This window comes from Cyprinodon tularosa, unplaced genomic scaffold, assembly GCF_016077235.1.
Source record: "Cyprinodon tularosa strain WSP-4 unplaced genomic scaffold, ASM1607723v1 ctg44, whole genome shotgun sequence".
NCBI classification, from domain to species: Eukaryota; Metazoa; Chordata; class Actinopteri; order Cyprinodontiformes; family Cyprinodontidae; genus Cyprinodon; species Cyprinodon tularosa.
In genome coordinates this window covers 297,941-322,770 of record NW_024039163.1, presented here as the reverse complement: position 1 = coordinate 322,770, position 24,830 = coordinate 297,941, and the positions used below count along the sequence as shown (strand labels likewise).

Here is a 24,830-nt window from a genome sequence, read left to right as displayed (position 1 = left end):
AGATTGTGCATCAACAATGAATTTGCTATAGTTTGTGCAACTCCAGACTGAAATGTCATAAAACTCCTATAAAATACATTGAAGCTTTCTGTTTCAATGAGACAGGATGTGAGACAGGAGAATGAATGAAGCTTTTATTCAACTTTTGAACTGTTTTATTGAAATATTTAAACTTCTGTGTCTTCAACAGACTTTTTAGCAGCCTAGGTGAGCTACACACCCTTTCCCAGAGAAGCTATGGAACCACATATACCATCCGCCCCGGAAGCCGTTACCCCGTCAGCAGACGCACCCCAAGCCCAGGCTCAGGCTCACCTGACCGAGGTGACCCTCTGGGACGCTTCTCAGGCTTTGGCCTGGCAGCTTCTCCAACTACACCACCACAAACTATTCTCAAGTCCTCTAGCCTCAGCTTACCCCAGGAGCCTAAAGAGGTCCGCTTTGTGATGAGGAGCTCCAGTGCCCGTTCTCGCTCTCCATCGCCTTCCCATTCACCTGGATTAGGTTCACCACTTTTAGCACTTCGACCTTTTCACCAAAAGCCCCTCCACCTTTGGAACAAGTACGACGTCGGAGACTGGCTCGAGAGCATCAACTTGGGAGAGCACAGAGCAGGTTTTCAGGAACATGAGATCGAAGGCTCTCACCTTCCAGCGCTAACCAAGGAGGACTTTGCAGAGCTGGGAGTGACACGAGTTGGACACCGAATGAACATCGAAAGAGCACTTAAACTGCTTCTAGAGAGCTGACCCTAGCCCTGAGAAATAGCTACAGAAGAAAAGACATGAGGACTGAATTAGTTAAAGAAAAACAAGCAACCAACTGAACCCCGCTCCTCCCAGCGTCTTTTGTTCAGTCTTACAATGTTCACCTCTGGTTCATTATAACATTTCCTGGTCTGCATTCACACCCTGAAACTGGCAATGCAATGAAGAGAGGAGGCAATCCTCATACAATGAACATTCCTCCTCTTTTGCTTCACCCTTACTCACTTTGGGGTTCTCCCTTCTCACCTGCGACAGATCAGGCCGAACGTCCCAAAAGAATATCTGGACTTTTTCTTTTACTAAAGAGAATCACATGAGCTTCAATAAGATCATTTGATTTGTGAAAAGTACAGTCGTTGCTTTAGTAACATCGGTACTTTCTCACCGCACCCTCTCTACCTCTCTCCCCTCTTGTATTAGGCCTATGGAAGCCTTTGGCAGTAAAGGAGGAGGAGGAAGGATTCTCGTCCCAAACAGAAAACTCAGTTGCCTTTTCAAAAATATTTCTACTGAAATCAACTCCGATGAACACAGTGCTATGGAAATAGTACTAACAGTTCTGAAAATGTTGTGTCTTCTGAATACCTGCTATAATTTTTAAACCGAAGACTTTTGAATCCAGAGGCGGAGCTCCACAGGAGGAAAAAAAACCCTCTGCCTTGGTACCAAGACTGTGCAATCTATAATATTTGGAGAATGTTTAACCAACACTCGTGGCTTTTTTCATAATTAATTTTCTGATTTTCCAAAGGGAATATTATATATATATTACTATTATATGGCATAATATAATATATGTATCTAAATATAGCTTTCAAATGGAAAGACAATGTTGCAAAGAAAAAATTTAGTAAACGAATCTGCAGCTGTTTTGGTTTTAGATTAGAAAACAGAAAGAAGTCTTAAAATCTATTCCACCGATAGTTTACTAATTTCTACCAGTTATATATACATATATATATATATATATATATATATATATATATATATATATATATATATATATATATATATATATATATATATATATATATATATATATATATATATATATATATATATATATATATATATATATATATATATATATATTTGAAAGAAAACAAAATATAAATACAGAAAAAATATTTTTTTTATCATACATATAGAATTTTCTGTATGGTCACCCTTTTCTTGAAGCGTAGCATGACAAGTTGCATCATGTTCTGGACAGTTTGTTGTGTGTTTTTATTTTGTTTTACGGTCTTCCGTCATACTAAAGGGCATCCCATAATGTGAGCTTAAGACCCCAAGCTTAAACCCATTCCTACTGTATCCGTCTCAGATCTTAGTGACACATTGTCATAGAGGGCTAATGAGCCATAAAACTGGAGGAAATTTGTTTTTCCCTTCTGCAGTAAATGGTGTTTTATTCATTTGAGGATCTAAATTACTAATTTACAAATCAAACATGATATTTTATAGCAGGCATGGGTTGGAAGGAGATTTTTCTTTCTCATCAGATACTGAAATCTAAATTTCAGCTTGTGAGATTTAACACAAAGGTCCCCCAGAGGTGGACTTTTTTAAACAACCGTCTTCTTCATCGGCCGACTCAGCTGCCAGATCTCCCTTGTAATTGTAAAGTTTTGTATCCAGTCAAATCTTTGTACACGTGCGTAACCTACCTTTACTGACAATTATACTCTCATCTCCAACTTACAAAAGAGGATGTATTGAAAGTTCCTTAAAAGTTTTTTTTGGCTGTTGTTGTTCCCCCTTTTACCTACATTTTTTTCTGAGCCACCAGTTTGAGAACCTTGAAACTTTTTATTTCTGCCATGTATTGATTCTTGTATTTTGATATATAGGCTTCAGCAAAACAACATAATTTACACCTTATTAAATATAGGAAAATATTTAATACACACAATGATTTTTTTGGTTCTTCCCAACTAATAATATGCTGGAATGGCCAAATGTCTTTTTCTGGCAGCAACAGATGGAGGAGGAGCAGTGTTGTAAGCATAAGTGTTGAGACAATATGGCAGAACTTTTAGAAAACTTTTATGTGTTCTTATAGCCCTAAGCAGCCCATGCCTTTATAAAAACATGTCTGCTGGTACAATCTCTAATACTTCTTTGGCCCGGATGCAAAAACTCTTAAAGGTCTTAAAACAATCAACATAAATATCAGACATCGGTATAGTTCTTATGGCAGTGGGGATGGGAAAGCTTACAAAAGGTCTTAAAAAAACTTTTTTTACAGCCTGAATGAGCAGCTGTATTCCTTTTAGGTTTACCAGTGTCTTGGTGAATAAAATATTATCAGCCAGAACTATGAAAGTAAACCCAGGCTGTAAAAAGAACAAAAAGAAAATCCTGAATCTTTGAACAATACAAATCTGCAATTGTACTCATGAGCAGCTTCTGCTGGCAGTGAGAACCAGTGAGTTTTATTCATACTACAAAAAAAAAAAAAAAAAAACATTTTGGCATTCTAGTTATTTTATTAATTTTTTTCTGACAGAATGCCAAGAAATAACACTGAAAACCTCTGCTCATCAGAAGCATTCAGCCAAGGCTCTTTGACTTGGCATAACTTGTGTCCATCCTTTTTTTTTCTCTATTCGTTCTGAAAAGCAGGTGGTGAATAAAATCATGTAGGAGTTGTAGGAATAGCACTCACTGCCTCACTGTGACCTCACTCTTAATTTTCCTTTAAACTGCTGTTTTAAGTCCCTTTTGTTCTTGTGTTGCTGATTTTTTTTTTTTTTTTTTACTTCTGCCACTGTGGGTAGATTTTGTAGCGTGTGGAACATGATATTTTATTTATATGAAGTTAAGAGTGGTCGGGAAGAAGAAAAAAATCTGTCCATTCTGGACATACTTACAATTGTAAAAAAAAAAAAAAAGAAGAACTTAAATATTTGCTTTTTTTTTAAATCACAAGCAATGTATATATAATAGATTTCATATAAATTTTTGAAAAGTATATAGATCTATATATGAATGTTTGGCATATATGCATAGTTAACCACCTGTGGAAAAGGTGAACAGATTTTATTCTTTCTATGAACTCTTGAACTTTTGAACTCTGAACTATGAACTAGGGGATGATTTGCACAAAAATAAGGTGACAAGGTGCTAACATAAAAGCCACCCATCGTCCAAGCGCATGAGTGCATCTGGATTCCCTGAATCTCTCTGTGTGCTTGTTCCTCTTCACCGTGCGTGTGTGAATGCGTGTGCATGTGTGCAAATGCTTGTTTTTTGTTTGTTGTTTTTTTGTTCATGTCTGTGTATCTGTTTGGAAGTGAGATGCAGAGAATGCATGAGATCGTGAGAGTGTGGTTAATTGTTAGGGTTTACATCTTTGGCGTTAGTCCACTATAGCCTTACTGTACCATCAGAGATTGCCGGCTGTGGCTGTGTCACACAACTACACACACACACACACACACATGCAAACAGAAAAGTGCACACACATTAATCTTCAACACTGAAGCTCATTGTTGTGTTCTGTGTTTTTTTATGTTGGAATTTCTGTCTTTAAAGGTTGTACTGTTCTGCCCCAGAGGGAGAGACAGACAGAGAGAGAGAGAGATAAGCAAACCACTGTCAAATTTCCTTCACCTGAGTCAAGACAAAAACTTGCAACTCTGTAGTTGGATCTTATGCAGCGTCACTAATTTTGTACTGCCTTTCTCAAATGGCATTTCCCGCTCCGCTGCACTCTGTCTGGCAGCTCTCCTTTTTCCTTTTTCAGACTTTCAGTTTCTGAGTTTTGAATATGCTATAAGCGATGATCCAGTGAGGAACAAACAACACAAAAAATGTGCCAAAAAGTCACTTAACTGTATACTTGTCTTATGTTTTAGGACTACCTTAGTTCCAGCATTCTTAGGCTCTTGTGTATTATAACAATATGGTGCCATCTCCTGGTAATCTTGAGAATCGACATTTTCTTGATCCTTTGGTATTTTCCTGCAGGTGGAAGTACAGGTGCGGCTCAATCAATACAAACATCACTGAAAGATTTATCAGTTTCTGTATTCAGTGCAAAAAAAAAAAAAGAAATTACGATTTAATTGATTTGTTTCATTAAATTAATGTTCAATGTTTAGCTCTATTAAATTTGATGATTGTGGCTAGGAGCTAAAACAAAACTCCAAATTCAGGTAATCAGAAAAAGGATTTATTACATGGGATCAAAGACAAAATGTTTGTTTTCTTTAGAGTATAAACTCATATCACCCAGTTAACTGAGCTTCCAGGCTCCAGTTCTGGCTTCCGCTCACGATGTTAGAACATACGTTTTCTTTCCACTAAACTTTCCATTTATTTTCTCAGATAAAACACTCTGTGATGAGGGAGTTCCTCTGCACCCTCCACAATATCAATGACTGCCTTTTGGATAACTGTCACGGGTTCAATTATTGAACATTAATGTGTTAGAAATCGTTTTAAATACGTCTCATTTCGACTCGAATTTCTAAAGTTTTAATAAGGTGTAGATCATAATCATCAAAATTACAAGAGGTAAACACTTGAAATACATTACCCTGTGTTTGCTAAATACATTATAAATGGATTTAACTTTTTGAACTCAATAATTGATCTTTTCTATGATGTATTTCATTAAGCTGCACCTGTATTTATTACGCCATATAGACACAGGCTATATAAATGTCTCCATATAAATGTATGTATATACATATATAAAGCCTGTGTTTTTCTACTTTAACATTGTTCTATCAGTTTCAAGATATAGCGACTCCGCTACTTGATTTGAATGATGAGTTTTTATCCCAGAGAAAGTCTGTCCTGATTAGAGGGCTGGCCTGATTAGATTGGTTGAGTTGGGTTGTTGTTGAAGTTAACAAGTCAAAACATTTGAGTAAACAGCGAGTAACAGATGAACACATCATTCGTTCAAATAAGTTCTGAGAAAGAGTTTGTCTCTTTATATTTCTTAATCAACAAAGCACAATCTACATAGTTTAGGAAAAGCAATGTGACTTTTCTTAAGAATTCCCTGGTACCCGTCGGCACACTGGAACTAGCGATATTATCATCAGAGGTTTTGTTTCTTTCATTGTTGGTTTTTTTTCCTTGTTTGCACTGTGAAGTTTAGAATGGTGGATGTATCACTGCAACGCCTCGGCCTTGTCTCGCAAGAGAACGTCCCTTTTTTGGCTTTTCATCAGCAACTCATCCACCACTGCTCCCCCCACACACCTTTACATGAACATCCGACACATATAGGCCTATGCTAATAACCTTACCTAACCAGAAGCTACCTAATTTTCTCCAGGCAAACAAAGCAAGGGCGATGGAAAATGGCTGAGGCAAGATCTGAGACGTTGCCCTGGATATCTCCACCACAGAGATATATGTTTGTTATATTATGTAATAAATTTATTATTAAAACATGAGGTGGCATATTTTTGCTCCTGCTTTAGTGTCTTACTATTTAAAACGATTCATTGACTTCTTTGGCTCCAAAACATTTGATTATGCCTTTTCTTTTTTTTTTACATAATACGGTATATCAGAAAGGAAACAGCAGATCTAAAGCTCTAATAAATGTAATTCAAAGATTTAAAGATCTATAAACAAGATGTTAATCTAGTGATAACAATAAAGTACTAAATATTAACTCACCTAAATTGATCATACAACTTCAAAAATTATTTTACCACCAGAATTAGAGGCATAAGTCGATATTCTATCATTGTTGTTTAAATTCTATATTCAAATATATATAATAACACTAAAAACATTTAAATGTGTATGATTTTGAAAGCTTCAGATAAACCAGAAATCTTTTTTTTTTTTACTTGATTATATTTCTGACTCAGGGCTGCCCAATGAACACCAATGCTGCTTTTAGGATATAAAGCAAACAGAAAGCTTCTTGAACAGTGATCTCAAGAGGGGTGAACTATACCTACAAGCCTGGTTTAGGATTGAAAAATCAAAAAATTATCATAAACTTCATTTATTCAGACTAAAGCAGTGGTTGTAGATTAAGATTTATGCTTGCAACTTTTTGAAGAATAACAAATTGATGGGACTTACTTAAAACCTTTAGTGATTCAGCAAATATTTTCCCCATAATAATTTATTCTGATTTTAATTATTTTAGCTTTAATATCAACTAAACATAAATAATATAATCTAGATGCTATTATTGAAAAGTTACAATAAATTCAAATTCACCTAAACTATATTCTTGTTTTCCTTTTCTAAAAGATTCTTTATTGTATCATAACTGTTTATAAAAGCCTATTAAAAATTCACGATATAATAAATTCCCGTGACAGAACTGGTATTTTAAAATATACTTATGTTATTATCTCAGTTCATAGTTTATAACTTGGATTAAGATGGAATCTTTGGAATCGTTAAATAAATTCTCATCCAAACCTGTTTTTGAAAAGGTCTGAAAATGTTTAAGACATCATTAAATTGATTGTGCTTAATTAAAGTAAATATGTCCAGAGAAGCTCTTCACTTTATAGGACTATGAATGCAAACAGACAGCTTCCTCCAGAGGACACAATTAATAGATGACATTATATATATATACACATCATTATCTTCAGTGATATATATATATATTTAAAAAAACATTTTTAAAAGTCTAATGTCTTGAAATTAATTCTGATAGACACACTGATTGACATGAATATTTTCGTCAAAAAATAAGATTAATTCTTTGAAGGAAAGCATGAAAAAAAAAAGCATCTCCTCCCTCTGTTAAACACAGACCTGGCTCTGTCATGCGTTGGGGCTGATTTTGTAACCTTTTACTTCATGGAAGAGTAACAGAGCGACCGTTTGATTCAATATATGAAAAGAATTATAAGCATGCCAATATAATCTCGGGGTACCCAATGAATAAAATTAATTGAAAGATGCAACCTGGGATCATTTTTAACATTATTTGTAATAAACCACAAATTTCAACACAAGATGTACCAACAAAATTACATTATTTTACCAACTTATGCACCAAAGGGTATTTAAAATGGTTACAGGCTGTCCAAACTGTTGTTTGCTTAAAACTATTCTAACATTTCATAAATAATCTGAGATTTCTGAACAAATGTTAAACATTATGCTTATTAACAATGTTTAGCTTCACAGTTACAGACTCCTGTATGACTAGCAGCTGTTTCTTATAAAACGCTGATGTTCTCAGTTGATTATACTGCATCACAGCAAGATGCAAAGGGTCATGATCACAGTTGGTTATAGGGTACATTAGGCTTTCATTTACCAGGCGCTAGAGAAGAAACTTGACACGATAAAATAAATGCAAGTAAATCATCCGACAGATGCAGCAGCCTGCTGGCGCTCCACACAGCTCTACACACAGACACTGAGAACTGCAGGAAATACACTTGTAATCGCACATTATCTTTGCTGTGTCAGTTTTCATGCTTCACATTGTTATTACATCAAGTACAGTTTTTGACACACTTAGGAAATTATTCTATTATCCCAATAATGGTTTTAAAACTTTTTTTTTTTTCGGGGGGGGGGGCCTAAATTCCCAGCTCTTTACACCAGATAGATGGAGGGTTGTGATAAAACTGATCACGTAAACATTTCAGGAGACCTTCCAGTTGGTTAAAAGGTATTCAATAATAAAAATAAATGTGCCAGTTGACAGTGCAGTGATGGAAAAATGAACACAATTTTTTTTTTTTTTACTCCAAATATCTATTTGATAAAATGACTATTCAGATGGGTAGAAAATATTAAAAAATATAAATATTTCAAGCCAAATCTGGACTCTCTGCTTTCAACCCATTCTCATCAGCTTCTGAGTTTTCCTTTGTGTCCAGGTCAAAGTTCTGTGGAGGAAGCGCAGGGAAAAAATGTAATCCTTTACAGCTAATTATTGTGTCATTAATGATGAAAACATGCAGGTTTTCTTTAAGAATCTGAAAATTAATGCAGCAAAAAAACCTAAGAGGCTCACCTCCAATTCTTCCAACACTTCATCCATGAAGTCACTGGGGTTTTGTTTGTAGTCCACGGCTCTCTTGATCATCTCCCTGAACATCTGACGGGACAGTTAACAGCAGCAGACTCACTGAACAGTTCAAACTCTAAGTTTCTGCAGGTAACATTGCAGTCTCTAAAAACAAAACATGGTTTAAATATAAGACATTAATGAAGTATAAAAAAACATTTCTAAAACTTACATTTAAATGACTTAAAAGCTGAACCAAATTAAATTGAACTCCCAAATGAATGTGTGTTTGGCTTTGGTCTACAGTACTTTCTACCTGGACTGTTAAGCCCTTCCACCATATAGAAAGCTTTAAAACACCATCAAATAATGCTGATAAGTGCTGGCTATTAAACCACTGATAAGAAAACAAGAAGGACAAACCTTAACGACATTGGTCCCATCCGCAGCCGAGACAAAGTAAAATGGAAGGCCTTGTTTCTTTGCAAAGCTAAAACTTCTCTGTGTGACCTTCAAGTCGGCTGCAGAGGGGAGAAATAAAATTCTCACTTTAATCTGATAATCACTTTCCTGGTCATGAAAACAAGAAATAGCTGAGTTTTTCTTTAACAACCAGACTTACCATCAATTTTGTTGGCTACCACACAACAGGGAATCTCAGGTCTGTACTCTCTCAGCTCTTTATACCAGTTGGCTAAATTCTTATATGTGATCTTCCTTTGAACATCAAAGACCTGAGGAAATAAATAGGAAACGTCTTTACGTTAAACAAGTAAAACCCTGTAATCATCAAACCTGACAGCACCAGCTCTGGACAGCTGCATTATCTGATGTCATAAAGCACATGTAGACCGATTTATGAAAGGAATTAGTTATTTAAATTAAATAAACAATGAAAATAATGTTCTTTTTTTTATTGTGTCTCACCATGATGCAGGCATGAGCTTTGTGATAGTATGAAGGATGCATACTCTGAAACCTCTCCTGACCAGCAGTGTCCCAGAAATCTGTGGATCATATGAGAAGCCACTCTTAAAATGGGATCTTCCAATCAGCTAAAACTATTTTTCCGAGATCAAAAGCTCACCAACTGTGACTGTCTTGTTTCCTACTGTCGCCGTGTGCTTGTACAGAGTCAAAGCATATGTGGACATCTGCTGTGGACGACTGCAGAAAGTGTTAAAGATCTTTAACGATCTGGAGAGCAGGAATGTTGGCGTATATTAAATGTATAATTAACAGAAGGATACAACTCATCCATGAGAAACCGCTCCATCAGCCTGTGGAGAAAAGACACACGACATAACATCTCAGGAGATTTGAAAAGAGAAAAAAAGTCAGATTTCAGCTGAGACTCACTTTGATTTACCAACAGCGCTGTCTCCAAGGCAGATGATCTTCACTTGTTCGTCTGTATCGTATTTATTTTGGTCCACTTCAGATATGCTGCCAGCCATTTCCTACCGCTTCCTTGGTTATTTCTCGTATCAAAGATGACGACCAGGTGTAACCCCAAAGTCAGTGTTGATGTAAAGCCGCTAGTTAGCCTGCTAAATGTTAGCAGCCCTTACCATCGTGTCAGTCAGCTTCATTAGCGCTTTTTTTTTTCCGCTTCAGCGCTTTCTATTTTACCATATTAGAACAACACGGACTGACTAGCGCGCGTGCTGTTGTTACTGGTTTCAAGCTAAGGTTTGACTTCGATCATTACGTTTCACTTGTCATGACGATTTAGGATGTAACAACCCAACCAAAAGCTGACTTAAAAAACTAACAATGACTGCACTGTTTGAACGAGTGTTGTTTACTAGAAAATGGTTTCTAATCTAGTTTGTCACTGAGGGAGAATTGTTAGGTTACCGTTCCAGACGATGCGTTTCTATGCAACAGGGACGCCTAAAGGACCCCTAAAGGACCCCTGATCTCTTTGAAGTTGTCCTTACAAATGCCTGCCTGAAAATACACTAGAATTTCATTCCGGAGACAAAAAACTCGCAGTACGGACAGAGGTGTCAAGTAACAAAGTATAAATACTTTGTTATCTTACTTAAATAGAAATTTTGGCCATCTATACTTTACTGTAGAAACTATTTTTAGACAACTTTTTACTTTACTCCTTAAATTTTTTATTTTATTTATTTTTTGCAATAATCTCTACCTTTTACTCCTTATATTTAAATAGATAGATAGTTAGTGTTGTTCCATTTAAATTTTCGTTATGGGAGAATTGTTAGGTTACCGTCCCAGACGATGCGTTTCTATGCAACAAGGACGCCTAAAGGACCCCTGATCTCTTTGAAGTTGTCCTTACCAATGCCTGCCTGAAAATACACTAGAATTTCATGCCGGGGACAAAAAACTCGCAGTACGGACAGAGGTGTCAAGTAACAAAGTATAAATGCTTTGTTATCTTACTTAAATAGAAATTTTGGCCATCTATACTTTACTATAGAAACTATTTTTAGACAACTTTTTACTTTACTCCTTAAATTTTTTATTTTATTTATTTTTTGCAATAATCTACCTTTTACTCCTTATATTTAAATAGATAGATAGTTAGTGTTGTTCCATTTAAATTTTCGTTATGGGAGAATTGTTAGGTTACCGTCCCAGACGATGCGTTTCTATGCAACAAGGACGCCTAAAGGACCCCTAAAGGGCCCCTAAAGGACCCCTGATCTCTTTGAAGTTGTCCTTACAAATGCCTGCCTGAAAATACACTAGAATTTCATTCCGGGGAATAAAAACTCGCAGTACGGACAGAGGTGTCAAGTAACAAAGTATAAATACTTTGTTATCTTACTTAAATAGAAATTTTGGCCATCTATACTTTACTGTAGAAACTATTTTTAGACAACTTTTTACTTTACTCCTTAAATTTTTTATTTTATTTATTTTTTGCAATAATCTCTACCTTTTACTCCTTATATTTAAATAGATAGATAGTTAGTGTTGTTCCATTTAAATTTTCGTTATGGGAGAATTGTTAGGTTACCGTCCCAGACGATGTGTTTCTATGCAACAGGGACGCCTAAAGGACCCCTGATCTCTTTGAAGTTGTCCTTACAAATGCCTGCCTGAAAATACACTAGAATTTCATTCCGGGGACAAAAAACTCGCAGTACGGACAGAGGTGTCAGGTAACAAAGTATAAATACTGTGTTATCTTACTTAAATAGAAATTTTGGCCATCTATACTTTACTGTAGAAACTATTTTTAGACAACTTTTTACTTTACTCCTTAAATTTTTTATTTTATTTATTTTTTGCAATAATCTCTACCTTTTACTCCTTATATTTAAATAGATAGATAGTTAGTGTTGTTCCATTTAAATTTTCGTTATGGGAGAATTGTTAGGTTACCGTCCCAGACGATGCGTGTCTATGCAACAGGGACGCCTAAAGGACCCCTTATCTCTTTGAAGTTGTCCTTACAAATGCCTGCCTGAAAATACACTAGAATTTCATTCCGGGGACAAAAAACTCGCAGTACGGACAGAGGTGTCAAGTAACAAAGTATAAATACTTTGTTATCTTACTTAAATGGAAATTTTGGCCATCTATACTTTACTGTAGAAACTATTTTTAGACAACTTTTTACTTTACTCCTTAAATTTTTTATTTTATTTATTTTTTGCAATAATCTCTACCTTTTACTCCTTATATTTAAATAGATAGATAGTTAGTGTTGTTCCATTTAAATTTTCGTTATGGGAGAATTGTTAGGTTACCGTCCCAGACGATGCGTTTCTATGCAACAGGGACGCCTTAAAGACCACTGATCTCTTTGAAGTTGTCCTTACAAATGCCTGCCTGAAAATACACTAGAATTTCATTCCGGGGACAAAAAACTCGCAGTACGGACAGAGGTGTCAAGTAACAAAGTATAAATACTTTGTTATCTTACTTAAATAGAAATTTTGGCCATCTATACTTTACTGTAGAAACTATTTTTAAACAACTTTTTACTTTACTCCTTAAATTTTTTATTTTATTTATTTTTTGCAATAATCTCTACCTTTTACTCCTTATATTTAAATAGATAGATAGTTAGTGTTGTTCCATTTAAATTTTCGATATGGCCGGTTGGTATTACAAAAGAAACAAAAAAACATATATATATATTTTTTAATCCAGACAATTCATTTCTTAGTGGTTGGACTCGGTACTGCATCAGCTTGTTCACCACATACCAAAATAATTTATTTATTTATTTATTTTTTTAAGATGATGCAAAGTTAAATTTGACAATGTAACCTTTAGTTAAAAAAACTAAGTCTAAGGAAGTTATGATCCAGAATTGAAGAAACATTTTCCTTTTATAGGTTTAACAGTTTAAAGCATCAGTCGTTAACATTTGTTCCTGCGTTACTTTTACTTTTTTACTTTAGGTAGTTTTAAAACTGGTACATTTACACTTTTACTTAAGTAAAAAGTTTAAGTTGATACTCTAACTTCTCCATTTTTTCTTAACAGTAGCATTTATTTATACTTCTATTTGAGTAATAAACATTAATACGTTTGACACCTCGGAATATGGGTATAAAGAAGGATCAACCTTTTTGGGCTTTATATTCCTGTTCTGTTTCAAAGAACTATACATGCATATATATGGTAAATTACCTACATAGATAAAAATATCACAGAGCTATATTAAAGTAAAAGTAAATAAATATCATTCTAATGTCTATGAAAACAATAATTTAGAAGTTTCTTGATTGGGGAGATCTATATTCATATTTGACAGAAAGAAACATTATAAAACAATAGTGTCACATTGAATCGAGAGAGCTTTGTTTTCAGTATTGTTAGTCAAACAGAGCTCCATAAAAGTACTAGCACAATCTTTTCCTTTCTTTCTGGAAAAAACTTCATGCAAGGTTTCAAAATGGAAATAACTCAGAGAGAAAAGCCTTTGGGGTCCTTCAGCTTGCAGGCCCAGAACACAGCCTTATCAGAAGATCAAATAAGTTACTTTAACCCTGGACATGTTTATTTGCCTATTATTTAACCAGAATTAGCATTTTGACATGTAGTTCTCACTCTCCAGACAGCTTAAGATCATTCTGTGAAAAGAAGAATCATGTGGTTTACAGTAAGGTTATATTTATCATAATTACAATCAATTAATGTATCATTCTAGAGCTTCCCAATGAAGTATACTTTGAAATGTATTCACAGATGTAAGATCTGCCTTACAAAGTAATGTCACATCACTGTGATGATCATTTGAATGGTAAAATAGCTGCTGAAGAAAACATAATTTGTGATCACTTCCTAATGGGTTGTCTTCCCATAAAACTTCTTGTCTAGAAAACCTTAAATCATACAATCTTCTTAGTAAAAAATCTCCTTTGCAATAAATTATAGGTTTGTACTTTCAGGTTCCTTCAGTTGGAACTCCAGTTTCATTAATTGTATCCATAGGTATCATAAAAATAGTTATAGACCCAATAGATCAATGTTCTATTTATTCCTAAGAGAAAGTGAACTACAAATGCTTCTATTTTGCAAACAAAATACATCGATAGCTGTTTTCCTAAATTCTTTCAGCAAAACATATTTTATGTTCTTTATACTGGCCTAGTGGGTTAGAGCAGTGCTCCTGTGCTCTGAGAAGGTTGCAAATTCTTGGTTACTGTTATTCATTCACATTTACAACAAGGGGAGCGATGTATTGTGAATGACGCATTCCAAAGGAGAAACTGGGAGCTTTTGCTCTTGTAAAGGTAACCTAGAAAGAAAAAGATACATTTTACATTAGATAGATAGATAGATAGATAGATAGATAGATAGATAGATAGATAGATAGATAGATAGATAGATAGATAGATAGATAGATAGATAGATAGATAGATAGATAGATAGATAGATAGAAAATGTTTTTTTTTTTTTTTTTTTTTTATAAAGTTAAACTTTCTTACCCTCTCTGGAAAATATGCTCCTGGGCCTGGTTTCTGTGTGTTGCCCTCAGGAACAAAGTTGCGGCCCTTTATGCTGTATTGTGGAGGTTTCTGCCTATAAATGCTTGGATTAACAACTTTATAAGCAGCAGGGCCCGGCGTCTGGAGAACAGAGAGAAATTAGGACTTCAAGTATGGTTTTTATTTTGCTACAGTGACCAAGTATCCATTTTAAACCTTATTAGGGTCTTCATTAAAGCTTGTGGTTTTACTGCGGCCTTGAAGTGTGTAGTTGGGTGCCGAAGGTGCAACTACAGTTTTACAGCCCAGCATGGGTGGCAGCGTGTAGGCGTCTGGACCTGCAGTATTAGTTATATATAGTTTATTTGTATGCTTCCTATGGTGTTTTCTACTTAAAGTTAAAACCATAATTTAAATATATCCTACCTGGTGTTTGGGAGTTACTACGGTCTTTTCTTCTCCCACTCAGAGAATAAGCAGGAGCTGAACGGGTGGTTATCTTTCCAGAACGCTCTGGGGAATATTGGCCTGTAAGGCTCCAAAATAAGTTGAAAAAAGACCCAACTGACACGTTAACATGTTGTAAATTGATATATTCAGTACTCCAAAATAAGTTAAAAAAAAGACCCAACTGACACGTTAACATGTTGTAAATTGATATATTCAGTACTCATTATATCTGAAATTACATCTTAAACTTGCTCTGCTGACCTGGTCCTGGTACTATTGACAGTTGTAGCTGCTTTGGTCGACCGAGAAGACTAAACGCAGGTGTTCCACTTTTGCCCTTCCTGGTAATATTTTGGGGGATTTGATATCTTGGTCCAGGAGAGCAGTTTGTGATCACTTCCTCACGCCGAGCACCAAAGGAGAACATGGGTGCTTTATATTTGGTAGGATCATGTTGAGAAGCACCTTTACGGACAAAAGACAGAGCGTGTTAACTTTTAATAACTCAATCGTATCTGAGTTGATAAAATAGATAATGTTACTCTCACCTATGAGCCCTGGAAGGGCATATTTGGGCCCTGGACTCCCATAGAGAGCAGCTATAGGCCCCCTTGGTCTGTGGGGCCTCCAAGATCCAACCCAAAGCTCATCATTAGAGTTTGCTTTGAGAAAGGAGATTAACAATCAATCTGTAATTTTCTTTATCAGCTCTTCTCCAAATATTTCCCCCTGACAAATCAGTTTTCTATTTTAGATATCATCTTTTAATTGAAAATAGTGTTTAAATAATGCTGCATCATCTTACTCAATTCGTAGGATTAGGCAATTAAGAAGAACTTTATATATTATAAATTTTACATAGGGCCATGTGTTTCTATGTTTTTTTATAAAGAAAATAGTTATATAAAATCTCTATCAGGTTATATTTTTCTGACTTAGAAATTCATTTTATGATCTGAAACATCCGCTGTGACTAAAAAGTATAAAAAGATTAAATATGTCAGAAACAAACATTGTTTCATAATGTTTACAGTCTCAGGATGAAGAAGAATAAATGTTTTTATATATAGTAAATTTAGCTTTCAGTCTTAGAAGCTGTTCCCTGCTTTGCAAAGTTTTTTTATGGTTAAAGAAATCTGTAAGTTTTATGTTTGTCTCATTTACATTTTTTTCTTTTTTTGCTCTGATACGTTTGCTTCCCTTCTTTCTTTTGATAACCATATTAATGAAACAAAGCACTTTTAAACAGTCACATTTTCAGCAAAGATTTATTAAATCTTTGATTGAAAACATTTTTTACAAAGGCAAAGTCAAATATAGTAATTTTAGAGATTTACAAATAAAAGAAGTACAAATGTTTAATAAATAAGACATTAAAAACACCCAGTTTCCTAGACCAGAGAAGCAAACATGACTTCTCTGGCAGTTTGCTTCTCAGAAATGCAATGTTGTTATTTTAGTAAAGTTACACTATATGTAATGTAATGAAAGATTAAATGTCAGAAACTTTAACCAAGAGATTAAGTATTTTACCTTGTAAGTTTCTCGATCCAGCTTCATGCGTGTGTTTCATGCTTTAGCTTCAAAACTTAGCAAGCCCAGTGTACCCAAACACAGATTGTTGGTAGCTCAACATGGTCGTCATGACAACATTGTCATGGAAAAGACTCTTTAACAGCCGTTCTCAATATGTGCTCAGGGTTTTAGTTTAGTGTTTTTTTTTTTTTTCTAGAAGGGTGAAGGAATTTTATGAACAGGAAAATAAATCATTCACAAGTTCAACACAGACTCTGTAAATTAGTTATTAGTTAAGAAAGGCTGAATCAGCCAGAGGCTGGCTACTGTTCCAATTGTTGTTGAACTTAGGCTTACCATTAAAAGAAAACAAAAACCAAAATGTCACCCTATTTAAATCCAAACTTAATAATTCATAGTTGTAATATGACATTCCGTGACCTCAAGAAGTTACTAGTTTTGGTGACATCTTTTTAGCGTTTTTAAGAATGGTCATAATATGAGTTTTTCTTTTGTTACTTCATGGGAGAGATGGATGGATGGATGGATGGATGGATGGATGGATGGATGGATGGATGGATGGATGGATGGATGGATGGATGGATGGATGGATGGATGGATGGATGGATGGATGGATGGATGGATGGATTGAAACTTTGTTTACATGAAAACTGCTATGAAACAAAAAAAAAAAACGATATGACTTTAAGATCCAAGTATAACATTCTTGCTGTGTCTGGTATCCTTTAATAAAAACTTCTTTGTAAGGATTTCTGTATTTCCATACTTTATTATAGCCTTCACAATAAAGACATGATTACTATATTTTACTTTAAAAGCTGCTCTAACCCCTCCCCAAAATAAGTAGTGTGGTTTTTTTAGGTATAAAACATTATTGATTTCTCAAGTACAGTAGTTTCCTTTAAATTCATAGACAGTGACAATGTACAACCAAGTAAATTATATGAAATTCACATCTTTATTCAGTTGTTTTACAGAAATATTTTCTTAATTGCTTTTGTGGACCCAGATGAAATCCATTCAGTTGTAAGCATTTTTATTTTCATTTAAAGGTCTCAAAGGGTAGCGTTGATGCTGCAGGCCCTCGTAATGTGTCTGTGGGTGTGGAAGCTTTCTGTCAAACTGGCCTTCAGGACTTTAATCAAGGGATTTAGGACTCCATATTCCTCTTGAGGACGCTGTTGGGTAAGAATTATCTCATCAGTTTTATAGCATTTGTATTAAGGAAAATAGATTTACTCTTAGTATCTTCTTATCTTACCCTTGTTAGTGCACACGCAAGACGATGCAGGACAGCATCCTCTCTGTGTGGACAAAGGCTGAACACTGTGCTCACACAATTCAACAGACAATAGATTGTGTGCCTTTGTGGCTGTAAGTATAAAACAAAACAAAAAACTGTGCTGAAAACATTCACACATTTATAGGAATCACAGCCATTCTGGGTCTGATATTTTACCTTCTTGAGGACGCTGAGAGGCTTTTTGTTCTTTCCCATTTTTAACTTTTCTATATCCTCACTGGACAAAACAGGGTCCTGGATGACAAAGAGGAAACAGAAGAGGCCCAGCTATTCAACAAAGGTTCTAAAAAGTAATGCACAGTGGCATAACCAGCTGTTAATTTAATGCTACTAACCCTTAACCTTTCCAACCAGGTCCACAAGAGACAAGAAAGGACATGAGGATCTGACTCGGTGACCAGCAGGGCCCAGCCGCATTCACTGCTGTTTAGTTCCTCCTTTCGAAAACATAAGAGAGTAAATACATTGAAACATTAAATTATTATTATTGTTATACGGTTATTGTTAAATGTTTAGATTTTGTTTTTACCTGCAGCAGAGCTGACCTCTGCAGAACAGTTTCACCTGGAGGACCTTGTTCTGCCATTGCTTTGGCTACCGCTCGGGCCATCGATGTTGGGCCAGGGATGTGTAGGTTTCTGTGTAACTTTATATTAGAAAATCATGAAAGTTTACTGCATTGCAGACAAACTGTCTATAACATCAGATTCTCTTTCTGAGGAAAAATACCTTACCTCCAGGTTGGAGCTGCATTTTAGAAAATCTTTTTTATTTGAGCTTTTAAACATTTTGATGCTGTTGTTACTTGTTCTCAAGTTTGTCACCTCGGTGTTGGACATGCAAAATTCTTTTTTGGGATACAGTGATGTGCCAAAAACTGGATTAACTACTCTGGAATCATCCCACATCAGATCCTGCAAGCACCAGTGCTTCTCATCTCCAAATGCTGTATTGCAATACGAGCTTGGCTCCTGGTCCTTTCAAAGAGAAGGTAACAGAGTGATTATCACCTTCAGTTAGTCTGAATGTACAGAGAAACATATGCAATTAAAAATGCATCTCGCCTCATAAACTCTGATCCTGGTAACATCGGATTCACTGTAGCTGCGTTTATCCAGCAAACACTCACGCTTCCTCTCTAAAAACCCCAGAGGCTCATCCCAGGAGGACACTGACCCTGAGCCGGTCCAAGAGCCTTTACGGCCTTCATTTAACAAAGGCAAGTACTGCCTGGACACAAGAGTCTCTCTCACAGCTCTGCTCAGAGCCCTCAAAGCTGTTCTCTTCTCCAGCTCAGCATGGACCTCTGGAGGAGAAGACAGACCCAGAGCCAGACAGGAGAGGCGCACACATAGGAGGTACAGCACCTGATCAAATTGGGCCAAAAAGCATATGCAGGCGAATTGTGACACATGGTAGAGATGCATGATGATAGACATTACAAAGTCCCAACCTTGGGAGTATGTCTGAGTCTTCGCGCCTCCTGGCCATGAAGCAGCAGAGCTTGTCGGTTTAAATAATGCTGGAGGGTAAAAGGGGCTCCGTGGCGCAGGCTGAGGTCTGGATACTGAGCGAGCTGCGTGCCGAGCAGGCGAGCGAAGTCAAACACCTGGTTTATCTGTGACCGGGTCTGGATAGAACGGGGCCTTTTAATGCGAACATAGTGGACTGCCTCACTGGGACTTATACGCAGGGTGTAGATAAGGTAACAGGCTATGAGGACACCTTTCAAAAGAGAAAACACAACATCAACAGACAGTTAGGAATGTAGACATTCAATTATTGTTACACACTGCCTTGTAGTAACACACTTTGAACTTTTGTGCATTTGGTCTAAGTATAACAACAGACTTCATTTGATAAAGTGCAAAATATAATGAAAATAACACATGATTTTTATGGTCAAAATTCAAATAGTATGGCATGTATTTGCATTAGTCCCCCTTTACTCATGTATCCTGAAATAAAATCATTTTGCATCTTTTCAGAAGTAACCTGTGTGTAATATGAAGTATAAATATTTTCATTCTGTGAAGACCTTAGTGGGTTTTAGAAAACAATATGAATACCAAGGAGTCAGGTCACTGATAACATTGCAGGGATTTTTAGACAAATCTGTAAAATCCCACAAAACAGTCGATCCTCTGAACAGGGAAAAATAACTGCAAGTTTACCAAGAACTTTGCTGTTTATTTAGATTGAGAAGCTCTTTTCTCATTAATTAGAGAATCAGCCAAGTAACTTTGAAGGAGTTATATTTGCAGGTCAGGTGGCAGAATCTATTACCTGTAGCAGGACAAATAATCTACTCTACAAATGTGGCCTTAATGGAAGAGTGGCAAGAAGAATGCAATTGCTGAATAAAAGCCATGAGAAGATGTGTTTGCCACAAGCCATGCAGAAAACAGTGAACAGGTGGAGAATGTACTCTGAGTCCAAATTAAATTTTTTTGGCCAACATGCAATATATTATGTGCTGCACAAAACTAACTGCACAATAACCCAAAATTTCAGTGGCATGATAAAACAAGGTGGTGCTTGAATAATGCTTTTTTTTTTTTTTTTTTTGCTAGGAAAGACAGTCAGAGGTGATGATATGTATAGAGTTTGGAAAACTTTTTAAAAAGACCCGTCATAAATAAGACCTGAAACTGGAGTAGTTGTTCACTTTCTAGTAAAACAATGAATGATCGTAAATAAGCCTGCAACCAAATGGTTTCGATGAAGCCCAAACTTTTATTTAGTTTGAAGTTTGAAATAAAGAAAATAATGCAAGACTTGAAAATCAAGCTAATATAAGTCTGATTTATTTTTTAAGGGAAAGATTCAGTCTCCAGATGTATTGAAGTGGTAAGTATTTCTACACAGTATTGACTCAGAAGGACTGAATACAAACACAGAGCGAACTTTTAATATTTTTATATGCTTTTTAAAAAAACAACCACTCTACTTTTCCACCTGTTTCACAGCTATGCGCTATTTTCTGTTGATCTGTCACATGAAATCTAAATAAAATACATTAAAGTCTGTGGTTAAACCATAACCATGTGAATAAAATAGCAGGACTGAGTGTAAATTTCCCAGAGAGAACAATGATCAGTTTTACCTGTCCTGCCCAGGCCAGCATGACAGTGAACAGCTACACGTCCTTCCTTCACTGCAAAGGCCAAAACCTTCACCCCATCGATGATTCCAACAAGAGACGACACTCCAAAATCTGGCATCCCAAAGTTGTAAAAGTAAACTGGAAATAAATCAGAATTCTTGTGTAGATCTTGTGTTTATTTACAGTCATTTGATGTGAAATTGTGTCTGGCTCATGTGGGAATAATGCATTACATTAACAAGATATCCATACAAATATTTCCCTCACTCTAACACATAAAGAACAAGCCCTGCTGCATTCACACTTTCTCACTCGTCCTCGCTATCTTCCACTTATCTAGGACTAGGCTGAGGGCTCAGCAGTCCCAGCAATAGACTTTCAGACTTCTCTCTCCCCAGACACCTGCTAGGAGAATCCTGAGGTGTCCCCAAGCCAGCTGAGAGACATAGTCCCTCCAGCATGTCCTGAGCCATCACCTGGACCTCTTCTTATTGGGGTGTCCAAACATCCAGGGGACAACCGCTAAAGATGTCAGAGCCACCTCAGGTGACTCCTCTTAATGTGGAGGACCAGTCTCTTCACACTATCTCTAATGCTACTTTCCTTCCACATGCAATTGAAGCAGCAAAAGCAGCTGGTTTACATGCAAAGTTAATGTTTGACATCCATCAAGGCAGCCAGCAGAAATATATCATCTGCAAAAACCAGACCCTCTCTGGCTCAACCTAGAACTCCTATCAATAAAGGTTGTGACAAGGACCTTAAGGATATGGTGCACTTCTGCTGCAATCAAACGTGCACCGGGACAGGTCTAAGTTAATGCAGACCAAATACCTGTTCCATTTGTAAATTAACCAGATTGACCAAAGGGCCTCTGAATCAACTGAAAACCCGTCTCCTTAGGTCGGCAAACACAGACAGAGCAGTTTGGGAAACTCCAATGAACCCTCAAGCACCTTGCAGAGGGTATGGAGCTTCTCCTGGAGCCGAGGTTAATAGGTTGAACTCTCTTCCTCTCAGAGAGGAGTCTGTCAGCACCCATGCATAGGCCTGCCCTGGGAGACTTAGGATTGTGAACCCCCTGTAGTTAGAACACAACCTCTAGTCCCCCTTCTTGGGGAGGGGAATCACCTTCCCAGTTTGCAGTCGGTGAATTGTCTTTGATGGCCTTAAGGGCTGGTTATACTCCTGCAGCAGTGTGTTGCAGTGAGCTTGACGCAGACATTTTAGATCTATGCCTACAGCTAGCGCGTGGTCCGCGAGTGAGGAAGAGGGGGCGAGTTTGTCAACAGAGGGACATTAAGGCGAAAAATAGCTGGGATCCAGGTGGAAAAAGGGTTCCCAGTGTTCTCGCACACCTCGCTCTTCTAGCTGGTCCAACTTCACGAGTTGTTTTCCGCAATTTCGGTCATAATAACAAAACAAGCCAGCCTCCTGTCTACGGCACTGTTTGCGGTCAGCTACAATTTGGGAGAGGTTCAGCAGAGTGTCTGAGGAGGGGGCGGGGACGTCTTTTTGTTCACTGCGACACCTACGCAGATGACCTAGTTTCAAAGTAGAAATCAGCCTTTAGTGTTGAAGATGCATATTAGCTGTGACAACCCCACAACATTTCATGCACACATTTTATCATTAGTAATGTCTGCCTCTTAATCTGCAATAATCTCTCACTTTTATTTTCCATGAAGGTCTGCGGAGAGTATGTGAAACCACTCTCAAGGTCTAGTGGAGGTCCACAATGAGCATGCTCTCCTGGAAGTTGCGTGTTGATGATCGACTTAATCTTCAACCTGGGAGCAAAGATGGTTGGTGACTTGTTATGCATGTGTCCCGAAGGAAAACGGTCACATAGAAGTTAGTAAAGTAATTACCTCTGAAATTGCTCTATGATATTGTACTTCTTGATTAGATAATTGGATGGACGAGCCATTGCTATAATTTCATCCGTCACCCTAGAACAAACCAGATTTACAGTCAATAAGTTTTAATTAACAGCTCCAAAACATCTGTCATATTGCAGTTACAACTTTTCACCAGGAGGAAAAAATGCCTCGAATGACTTGTTGGTTTGATTTCCAGCATTCTGGTCCCTCATAGCGACAATCTTTTCCTCCACAGGCCAGCAGACAGAGGAGCTTGGGTGGGATGGCTCTCACCAGGTTCTCCCTCACCTGAGAGTAGGATGGACTTGGAACTGGTAAATGTGGGCTCAGACTTGGCATCATCCTGCAAACATAGGACCAGCCTTCAATACAGTGCCTTGCAAAAATATTTGTATCCCTCAATTTACATCACAAAGAGACTAAGAGGACTCTGTTGAATGAAAGCAATTTGAAAGTATTTTTTTTTTGTTTTTTAGTCTGTTTAGGTGTGCAGTAAACACATGAAAGGTAAGGCAATCCATTATTATAAAATTATACTTTTTGGTTTGTTTGGATCACATTATGTGTGACAGAAAGCTAACAATTATATTCAGCCTTAGTATTTCTTGGTAAAACATGGAGATGGCAGAATCAAGCTGTGGGGATATTTTTCTCCATCAGGGACAGTTGATCAGAGCTGATAAAAACACAAGTAAAAGCTAGAAGAAGATCTGTCAGAAGTTCCAGAGGGATTTTCTTCAAAGCTTTTCATCAAGTGACGTAGACTGACAGTAAGTCACATATTTTAGACTTCTTTCCCTTTACGATTATGCTCTTCTTTCTACTAGCTTGTAAGATATATGACAAAATGTAAAAAAGTTTAAGAGGCATGATTACTTTTACGTCATTGCATAAAGGATAACTTCTCAAGGTCTCTAAATTATGTCTGATTAAACCCAACAAAAAGGCAAAATTATATAAAAGCTAAGTAAAAAAATAAATTTAAGGACTTACCTTTGCTATTACGATGGACACTGAAGTTGTTAATCCCATTTAAATTGTTTCCCAGCAATAAACACATAAAATATGGAAAAGCTCTGTACCTTCTCTGCTCATACACTAACAAAACTGAGAGATGACCCAGCTCCACTAAGCCTGATTAGCTGTCATAATTACATTAGAACAGACATTCATGCACTGTAGCAAGCCAATTATACAACGCTTATTCCTTCACCTCTCCAAATGACCTAATTACTCACAAACAACCGTGACTCCATACATGCTTTTGCATTGCCTGTAATGCTTCCAAATTGACTTATTATCAACAGCCTCACACAACCTGGTCAAATTTCAATGCCCCAAGGAATAATAAAAAACAAAAACAACAATGAAAGCTGTTGCACCTGCTTGTTGGGGAGAGATTGAGACAGACGTTATGTCAGATTTTATAACCCTGGATTATTTGAATTGTTTTAAAAGTTTACAATTAAAGGATTATCTCTGGACACAGCTTCTACTTTGCAGGAGCAGCTTGGAAATTATGAGATTAAATTCTGTAAGATATGAATGATAGAAAGGAGTAAGCTGATGGAGAATATGGAGTACACTGCAAAAAACTTCAAATCTAAATAGGTATTTCTCCCTTTTTTCTCCCCTATTATCTCCTATTTCTTTCATCTTTTCTCCTTTTTTTCTGTTTTCCTTTCCTGTTCTACTTACATTGCAGTGTCTGTATCTGTAATACTCCCTGCATGAATTATAATAAAGCTATTTATATGCATAAATCAAGTGGAACACTATTGCGATAGCTGTACTGCTCCACTTGTGAAAGCAAAATCTGTTGGACTCTCTTTGGCATCTAGACAATTATTCTTATTGCCAGTATTTCTTTCCATCATAAGTATTTCTTTCTT

At 36.5% G+C, this 24,830-nt stretch overlaps 4 protein-coding genes across 5 annotated transcripts in view; 1 reads left to right on the top strand and 3 right to left on the bottom strand.

Annotated features, from left to right (window-relative positions):
• The window catches only part of shank3a (SH3 and multiple ankyrin repeat domains 3a), a 304,312-nt gene extending 302,573 nt beyond the window's left edge, over nt 1–1,739 (top strand). The window contains exon 26 of the mRNA XM_038299956.1: nt 191–1,739. Coding sequence (XP_038155884.1) covers nt 191–749 — 559 coding nt within the window. The 3' untranslated portion in view covers nt 750–1,739. The remainder of the gene's footprint in view (nt 1–190) is intronic.
• A 5,943-nt stretch (nt 1,740–7,682) lies between these two features.
• rabl2 (RAB, member of RAS oncogene family-like 2) lies at nt 7,683–11,039 on the bottom strand. The gene is made up of 8 exons (XM_038299952.1): nt 10,096–11,039; nt 9,987–10,016; nt 9,824–9,903; nt 9,664–9,743; nt 9,359–9,470; nt 9,160–9,257; nt 8,743–8,826; nt 7,683–8,614 (listed from the first exon to the last, which is right to left on the bottom strand). Exons 1-8 carry the CDS (start codon nt 10,191–10,193, stop codon nt 8,537–8,539), a joined length of 660 nt encoding a protein of 219 aa, XP_038155880.1. The 5' UTR covers nt 10,194–11,039; the 3' UTR covers nt 7,683–8,536.
• Nucleotides 11,040–14,190: 3,151 nt separating this feature from the next.
• odf3b (outer dense fiber of sperm tails 3B) lies at nt 14,191–17,096 on the bottom strand. Of its 2 annotated transcripts, none has more exons than XM_038299950.1 (7): nt 16,644–17,096; nt 15,659–15,772; nt 15,350–15,575; nt 15,087–15,196; nt 14,877–14,998; nt 14,661–14,801; nt 14,191–14,470 (listed from the first exon to the last, which is right to left on the bottom strand). In XM_038299950.1, the coding sequence occupies exons 1-7, from the start codon at nt 16,681–16,683 to the stop codon at nt 14,378–14,380; spliced, it is 846 nt and encodes a 281-aa protein (XP_038155878.1). In that variant the 5' UTR covers nt 16,684–17,096; the 3' UTR covers nt 14,191–14,377. The 2 variants fall into 2 exon arrangements, with proteins under 2 accessions (XP_038155878.1, XP_038155879.1); XM_038299951.1 differs by having other exon boundaries at nt 15,087–15,188; nt 15,372–15,575; nt 16,644–17,086.
• A 243-nt stretch (nt 17,097–17,339) lies between these two features.
• Nucleotides 17,340–24,074, bottom strand: zgc:77752 (uncharacterized protein LOC393862 homolog). Its single transcript, XM_038299937.1, has 14 exons — nt 23,932–24,074; nt 23,090–23,281; nt 22,927–23,007; nt 22,727–22,845; nt 21,056–21,193; nt 19,403–19,674; nt 19,014–19,316; nt 18,684–18,926; nt 18,479–18,595; nt 18,285–18,386; nt 18,106–18,183; nt 17,908–18,018; nt 17,693–17,824; nt 17,340–17,662 (listed from the first exon to the last, which is right to left on the bottom strand). Exons 2-13 carry the CDS (start codon nt 23,278–23,280, stop codon nt 17,702–17,704), a joined length of 1,878 nt encoding a protein of 625 aa, XP_038155865.1. The 5' UTR covers nt 23,281; nt 23,932–24,074; the 3' UTR covers nt 17,340–17,662; nt 17,693–17,701.
• Nucleotides 24,075–24,830: the final 756 nt, after the last annotated feature.